Source organism: Enhydra lutris, unplaced genomic scaffold (genome assembly GCF_002288905.1).
Source record: "Enhydra lutris kenyoni isolate GAN:26980312 unplaced genomic scaffold, ASM228890v2 scaffoldscaffold1, whole genome shotgun sequence".
Classification (NCBI taxonomy): domain Eukaryota; kingdom Metazoa; phylum Chordata; class Mammalia; order Carnivora; family Mustelidae; genus Enhydra; species Enhydra lutris.
In genome coordinates, this window is record NW_019154085.1 from 81,883,672 (window position 1) to 81,892,325 (window position 8,654).

An 8,654-nucleotide genomic window follows, 5' to 3' on the forward strand; every position below is an offset into this window, starting at 1 on the left:
TTAATTTTCTTCACTGATGTGGTAGTAATGTTCATTTTTCTTCACCTAACAGATGGGCTTTTTTAAACGTGTTCGGCCACCTCAAGAAGAACAAGAAAGGGAACAGCTTCAACCTCATGAAAATGGTGAAGGAAACTCAGAAACTTAACTGTGATTTTTAAGTTACGCTACATCCTGACCCATTAGAATCACTGACTTCATTATAAGTTTCAGTTTCTTTTGCAAAGAATAAAATTCCAAGACTGTACTGCTGATGGTGCCCATTGGTATTAACCACAAAACAAGAGCAATATTTGTCAACCTTTTTGAAATAATTAAGTTCAGATGTACGTGTAATACACACCCACTGACTTGTGTTTTTAGGTATTTAAATAATAAAATTTCAAGTGATAGTTCTTCAATGTACATAAGACATGTAGGGCCTGAGTTACCACTTTATATAAAATAGTACCTCCTACAATTATTTTTTCTGATTTTGTATGTTGATTTTGTTTGTTGTTGCTTTTGTTGTTTTAAAGCAATCCGTATTTGGACCTTAGGATCCACATCTTTTGTACAGGAATTTATTGTTAATATACATTACACTACAGTTGAGTTTTTAAGCTACTAACTTTATAACTGCATGAACTTGGATTTTAATATTACCTATGTTGTAGAACTTAAAAAAAAAAAAGAAAAAAAGCATGGTCCATCCAAATTCTTTGCTGTAATAGTAAAGATACAGTATTTTTAGTATAAAAATTGGGTACATGCTATTATATTTTAATTTTTGTTTAATCCACAGTCCATTTCCTTACATTTTAATTTGTATGTTTAGGTTCTATTTCAAATCCTTTAACCTAACCTGTACTAAAAATTCTATGATCAGAAATGCCTCTTTTGTGTAATAGTTTAATAGTTTGATCATCATGCTTAAAGCCATATGCATTTGGGAATCGTTTCCAAAGTACATGTATTCCATTGTATTAGTCCAGCTATTTACAATACAAAAAAAAGCATTTAAATTAAAAGACTGTAGTTCTTTGATAAAGTTGCTTATTTGTAGTATGCTCTTAGAGCAAGGATTTTTAGTTGAGATTAATTTATTTTCTTCCTATATATGTATTCTTCCTTATATTTCCAAAACTTTACTGAGAATGGGCTAAGATCAATGAGGAATCTTTACAAATTACAGGAACCTGCATCCAACCTCCCAACCCCACAAGAAATGCTTGGAATTGAAATTCTTAACGTGGCTTGCTGGTTTCCTTGTAGAAATAGCATGATGCTACTTATATGGGTATTACCTTAGTTTCGACAAAGTATCATGTGGAAAACCAGTCTCATCTATCAAAATAACTATAAAAGTTACTTTTATAAGTAATTCAGGTTACTGGGAGCCTTTTAAAACTTCTATAGTTTTATTAACATAAATTACTTTTTTAGGATTTTTTTATATAAAAATTGCACAGGTGGCACGTTGTTGTTTTATATGCCTGTAGGGTGATGATTCTTCTGGAGGAATATGTGATTTATTCACAGTTCCTCAAGGTCTGGGAATGACTCCTAATTGTACCTATTTTTGTGCAATTACATCATGTTATTCTTTAGAAATTGAGAGTTTAATAGGTTTTTAACTGCTGTCCTCATTAGGCAATGATAAATAATTTCCCTCAAATAATTGAATATTTTTCTGTTTTAAAAATAATTGAAATTTATCTTGCCATATCTTGTGTTCTAATTCCTTACACAAGTGGCTAAGCTAGAATGTATTCATAAAACAGGAACACATGTTATATATGTTAGAACATGACAAGACCCTGTATTTATTTCGCTTTAATGAATCTCAAAATTAATAGGTTTGTAGTATAGATTTTATTAGTAGCTTAAAAGATCTTAGTCATATGCATTAAGTATTTTTACTACCCAATGAGTCTAAAGTTTTTTAAGAAAAAATAGTTTTATCCTAGGGTCTGCCACCAAACAGTCACTAAGTTGACAACTTTCACTACCTGTTTTCACATCTAATAGTAGTCATCCCTGAAAGTATATGTTGGATAAAATTCACTCTTTTAAAAAAACCTAACTGTTCACTTTTGCACGTTCTGTTCCTTTTATGGCCTCTATCTCAAGGTATAATCTTGTATGGGAGATTGAAGGATGTTATTATTGGAAGCATGATGTTTTAAGTTCCCTTTTATGAAATGTAGTTTTAAGCAGTAGTATTTTCTTTTAAAAAATGAAAATGCATATCTCTACAAAAATATGGTAGAAGAATGATTTGGAAGCTTACTCTCTGAGGAAAATATTTGGGAAATTATTGGGATTCTTTTTATCCTGAAGCAGCATGTGAATATATTTGGTTAAAATGTCAGACAATAGTTCTATGAAAACTTAATTTTCAAACATTTTAACTGCTACTGTTTAGGGTTTATTGAGAATTAAAATCCATTTTGAGTGTAAAATTTTAATAATCTGATCAGTTTTAAAAAACATGAGTGAGATAGAGAGTATTTAAAGCATTTAATATTGGTAAGAACTATTGATTCTGTTGTCAATTTCTTATGTAAGCATTTATTTCAGAATTGATATTTTGAGAAACTTTTGTGTGAGGGATATTCTTTTTTTCCCCTTTACCTTTCTCTTGGGATGAATTATTATTTTATTATGATGATGACTGTTATGATATAGGTCTTCATAATTCTGAAAGATAAAACAATTAAAACTTTAGTGCCACAATTTTACCTGTGTTTTGAAACTACTACTTCATAGTAAATTCTCATCAATACTTCATATAACAAGAAAATTGAAGTATTAGTAAAAGAGATTGTACTTAGTACAGTAAAAGAGACTTCCTTAAGAGGGCTATGAAAGACTTGTGATAGTTAATGATGACCCCAAGAGAGATTTCAGTGGCAAAAGTACGGTATATAATAGATCAGCTGCTTTATATAAGGCAAACAAACTGTAAGTTGATAGACACTTTTTTTGTTGCAAAACACAGTGCCAAGCTTGGAGAAGAAGAATAATTGGAATTTTTTAAATACATGTGTATAACCATTGCCTATCTTAATGTCACTTTGTATGTTCTCTTGGATAGTTTGTATATGTGGTAGTTTGGCAAATAAAAAAATGTGGAATTCAGAAATTGAATATAGGATCAAAAATGGCAAATAAAATAACTTAATACTCAGTGTTTTGGAGACTAGCCCTTTTAATTTGTTGATATGCTAGTTTGGACATTGAACCCCAGGCATATATGCTTATATTTCTTTGTAATTTCTGATATGTAATGAGCTTCTTGGGAGAGGTACCAAATCCTTGATACTCATTGTCATTGTTCTCAAGTGCAATATAACAATGTAACCAAACCTAGATAATTTTCAGAGTCATTGTTAATTTAGTAAACCTAATCTAAACAGATTTAAATTTATTAGAATTTTGGTTAGTAGGAAGGAGGGATTCTGCTATGGATATACAAACAAAGTTATTTACTCCTAAAAGATACATTCTACATTTTATTTCAGGTTGGACATGATCTATTCCCTACTAGTTTTGAAACACTTTGAAATATCTTAAACTAACTTGGAACTGTATATCAAATTAATTTGCTACCTAATAACATAGTAATTTTCTTTGTTTAGCTTCTCTTATGATCACCCACATTGGGTGAGACATAAAACGCGTGTCTTCTAAAACTTGTCATTTGCTGACTTGATTTAGTAAAAACCAGTACAGTGTTTTACTTAGTTTCCAATGTGTAACTTGTGTCTGTTCAATAAACTTGAGCATATGGTGCCACTTTTGTGTATATTTTCCTTTGTGATCACAGTTTTGTTTTTTAATCACATGAGCCAGCAATAATGGACTAAGGGGATGATGACCTTAAAGAGGTGTCTCTCTGAAAGTCTGAATTCCTTATGAGTGTTATTTCTTTGAAAAAAGGTAACACAAAAAGAGCAAAATGAACCTAAGTTTAAAATACACCAATTACAAATCACAGAATCATAGACATTTTTAAATTTAAAAGGGGTTTCCATTTCCAATAATGGCAAGGTAGCTTTTATCAGATAAAAATGATAAGTGATGAACAAAAGAAGGGGGGGGAACCTTTTTGAAAACACTGAAGTTAGTAAAAGCGGCTTGACAGAAACTGGAGTGGATTTGATTATTAAAGAGGGGAACCACCTTTTTCCTGGAAGTTACTTTCTGCTGTTGGATAGAATACAAGCAGAAAAGGGCCCTTGTTTTCCTGGAATGATGGGACTGCCATCATAGATAAAAGTTGAGGAAAGAAAGGAGCCGCATTGTGGAAGGGAGGAATGTTTTCCCCTCAAATCCTTTTCTGACCCTTTCCATGACCCTGCTCTAGTGAGACTCCAAGGGCCCCAAAAGGAAAACAGCCGGTGGAAGTTTGGAAGAGCTGAACAGTTAATTCAGCTACTTTCTACTGTAGGAGAAATGAGATTGGCGAAATTGGAGACTGGAGTGAGAAGAGCTTGGAAACACCCAGTCTTTCCATTGAAACCTTGGAGGAGCTATGCCTTAGGAATGAATACTACACACCAAGATTGACTGATGAGCCCTAGGATGAATAGCAATGCCATTGGCCCCCTCTAACAAAGCGTAAAACCAATATTTCACAAATTTAAGGTGATCCACATGTAATTCATTTGCTCCTTTAGGCAGTTAATTTGAGTGGAAGACCGCGTATAAAGACTGCAATGTTCCATCCACAATTTCGTGTGTGTGTGAGACAGAGAGAATAGAAAATGTTACCCATAGTTTGAAGGGGAGAAAAGGAGAAAAAAAGTCAATAGGAACAGACCCACAAACAATTTAGCAGGTGTGACTTTAAGTAACAATTATAAATATGTTAAAAATCAAGAAAAACAAGGAAATTATGGGCATTTCAGAAGAGACTGGAAATTAGTAAAAGACAAGTGGAAATTCCATTACTAAAAAATGCAGTATCTGAAGTCAGAAACTCACTGGAGGGGGGGGGGGGTAAAAAGTAGATCAAGAAAAGGAAGAATTTGTGAATTTAGAGAGCAATAGAATGCATCTAAACTGAAGCACCACACGGGAGTGGGGCAGGGGGCTAGTGGTATGGATTACAAAATAAATGGCCTCAGTGACTCTGGGTCAATCTAGGTGTAAAAGAAAAGGAGTCAGAGGAGAGAGAAAATGGAGACAGACTAACTTGAAATTAAAAAGTTGTCAAATTTGGTAAAATGTAGCAATCACACAGTTGTGGAAGCTCAGTGAACCCTAAACATGACAATCACTAAAAAGCTATCTATGTGCATCATGGTCCAACAGCTAAAAACTGCAAGTTAGAAAGGGTTCACCTGGGGCACCTGGGTGGCTCAGTTGGTTAAGCAACTGCCTTCAACTCAGGTCATGATCCTGGAGTCCCAGGACCGAGTCCCGCGTCAGGCTCCCTGCTTGGTGGGGAGTCTGCTTTTCCCTCTGACACTCACCCTTCTCATGCTCTCTCTCTAACTCTCTCTCAAATAAATAAAATCTTAAGAAAGAAAGAAAGAAAGAAAAAGGAAGAAAGAAAGAAAAAGAAAGAAAGAAAAAGAAAAAGAAGGGGTTTGGTAACCTCACCCCTACATACTGGTAATGATGCCCAGAGTTCATTTCTTGTCCAAATTCGTACTGGCAGGATTGTAACTGAAGCTTATATATTCGAATTCTTAGTCCCATGTGCTTTCTGCTGTGCAAGACCGCCTACATTCCTAGTAACCCTTTATATAAAATAGATTTGTTACTATCTAGTGGATAGGCTGGGGTGCCTGAATATTAGTTGGTACAATACTGGTATGTTTCCAAGTGATATTTTTATTCACTTTCTGAACTGTTCTGAACTGCCTAGAGTTACGTGGTTTAATTTCCTTTTGCACCCTGGTTCACTTCCCTTGTCAGCTTTATTTCCTGAAAAGTAACAAATACATTAATTGGTGGTGTTTTAGTAAAAGGAGCATTTACATTTTGAACTTGAACTTTATACAGTAATTTGCCTTCATGGTATTAAAAAAATTGTTCAAAGTAACTAATTTTAACTTCTATACCATTTTTCAGATATTAGAGTATCAAAATGGAATCTTTAGGGATTACTTTTTAGCCAATTTTGTATTCAGAAAATTAATGACTACAGGGTTATTCACAAAAACTACTAGATGATATATACTAGTAGTACTTTATTTGGAGAATTATGCTCTCCACCTGAATAATAGAAATTATTCTTGATCTTGTGTAAGATACATGGTAAGTTTCCCATGGGAGACAAGAAAGTTGGTATCTTATAAATTTTCTCATCTTTGAACAGTGCAGTTAAAATTCTTCTTGAGATTATAAGTGACATAAGCACTTTCAAAATTCAGAGATATTATCACCTGACAGACAAGTGAATCATTTTGAATTTGTCAGCATACTTTAGTGAGGAAATGAAAGGGAAGACTTTATTAAAGAATAATGAATTTCCAACTTCTTAGTAATACCAGTGTTGACTTTGACTAATACCTTTAATACTAAACCAAAGCCAAGCATTTCACCACCGTGTGGTATTAAACTACTGGCACAAATTGAAACTCAAGGGTCTTTCCTCAATCATCCCACAGGTACTCAGTGATTCCCAAGTAACAGAGATGACATAGTGGAAACTAAGTTCACCTTATTCCCACTGGAAATCTCTAGCCTCCCAAGGGAACCCTAAAGCAGCTTCAGTAGAGCAGTGGTTCAGTAACAGCCCCGAGAATGTGGTTTGCCCACCATACAGAGATGGGCTCTTCTTCTCACCTCTAATATTCCAAATTCAGTTCTTCACCTTACCCACTCCACATCCTCTCCTAGGTCCATTCAATCTTGGTCATCGGATGAGCCTCATTATTTTATCGCACAATCTAGATATGTTGAGAATTTTGCAAATCATCAAGTCCTGGTTTCCTGAGTTCTCTTTTTATAAATTTATACTTGCTTAATGAATTTATATGATTAAGGACAAGAGACACAAGAGTGGGGTTGGAGGGCTTGTACATGGATGGTCACCTGAAATGCCACAGATGAAATTGCCCACTCTTTGACATACGGCACGTAACCCAGGTATTCTTACTGTAATCTTAATGACTCACAATGCCTGTCACCTGAGAAGGCTCTAAACCTGAGTGTTATTAACTGTTTGAATCACATGATCCACTTTGGCTAATAATCCTAAACTGTCTTTATCTCCAGGAGTGTGGGTAGCCCTATCTGGGTAAATAATTCTTGTTCCAAAAAATACAGATATCAACCTTGCTCAGTCCTCTTCAATAGTGGGTGGTTCTTTGGCTTTCAAACTCAAATGAAATGGTTCATTATCAAATGAAAACAGCAGTATTGCAGGAATAGTCATAATTTAAGGAATAGTTGATCGCTGACTATTCAAAAATCGTATTTCTAAAAAAGGTAAAAGTTCTCACAACAATTTATTTGAAAAGGATTCTGTCTTCTCCCTCACATCGTTCATTCTAGCTAGTCTTTTGTCTTGGCTATGTCATGGTGGGGTCTCTGAAGACACACTGTACAGAGACTACCAGTGAACATACAGCTCCTTACTCTGTTCCATGAACTCCTTGTTGGCCTCAGCCACACTGAGCTCTGGCCTGGGGTCACTGGGGGCATTACATCCAACTTCTTCCTATGTCCGTGTCCAGCTTTGGGGATAGCCATTTGGGGAGTAACTCTAGCTGTTGTTGCCTGTGTTCTAGTCATAACTCCATTAGGCATGGTATTCTGGTACTGCTGGAAACACTGGTTGTAGCTACAAATGGACAACTGATTATATTCCACTGGCTTCACATAGCTCCCTTTAGTGACTGCCGCACTCAGAAGCACTGGTTTGGACCCCAGTCCCACTGTTCCCTGGCATCCTGTTGGGGTTTGCTTCTGTACAAGTTCATCCATGAATTCCATAAAACCAAAACCTGTCTGATTCAAAACCACCTTGTCTCTTCAATAGGACGGGCAGATGCTGGTGATCAGCCATACTACATCCCACTATCCCCCTCAACCCCACCCCAAAATGGGAGTACACAGGGCTATTATCTGGTTATTTCCGTAAGTGGCAGAGTTTAGTTTAAAATGTTTTGCAGGTGTGGCTCCTAGAATACGTTTCCCATTAATTTCATGCAAACTTTTTTCAGCTGTGACCAAATCTATGCGTTCTACAGAGCAATAGCCAGCTGGGATGCCAGCGAGGCTATCTACTTTGTTCTTATTTTTCAAGACTGTTTTGGCTATATGGGGTCCCATGCAACTCCATGTGAATTTTAGAATCAGTTTGTCAACTTCTACAAAGAAGTCATCTCAGATTCTGGTAAGGATTGTGTTGATTCTGTAGATAAATTTGGTTTCTTTCTTTCTTTCTTTCTTGTTTCTTTGTTTTTTTTAAAATAAGGTATAATTGACATTTAATATTATATTAGTTCCAGGTGTACAACATAATGACTGGATACTTGTACATATTGCAAAATGATCATCATATTAAGTCTAGTAAACATCTGTCAGCATACATTGTTACTATAATGTATATTTTATAAACATATTTATACATTTTATAAATATATTTAAGGACTCTTAGTAACTTTAAATATGCAATACAGTATTTCGTTATCATCACCATGCTGTACATT

General features: G+C 34.9%; 1 protein-coding gene and 1 pseudogene across 3 annotated transcripts in view; one reads left to right on the top strand and one right to left on the bottom strand.

The window, feature by feature from the left end:
* LOC111155043 (integrin alpha-V) overlaps positions 1–3,780 on the top strand; it is a 105,517-nt gene extending 101,737 nt beyond the window's left edge. For all 3 annotated transcript variants that reach the window (XM_022515185.1, XM_022515261.1, XM_022515105.1), the window contains one exon: positions 53–3,780. In XM_022515185.1, coding sequence (XP_022370893.1) covers positions 53–148 — 96 coding nt within the window. In that variant the 3' untranslated portion in view covers positions 149–3,780. The remainder of the gene's footprint in view (positions 1–52) is intronic.
* Positions 3,781–7,552: 3,772 nt separating this feature from the next.
* Positions 7,553–8,274, bottom strand: LOC111140857 (annotated as a pseudogene).
* Between the last annotated feature and the right edge of the window lie 380 nt (positions 8,275–8,654).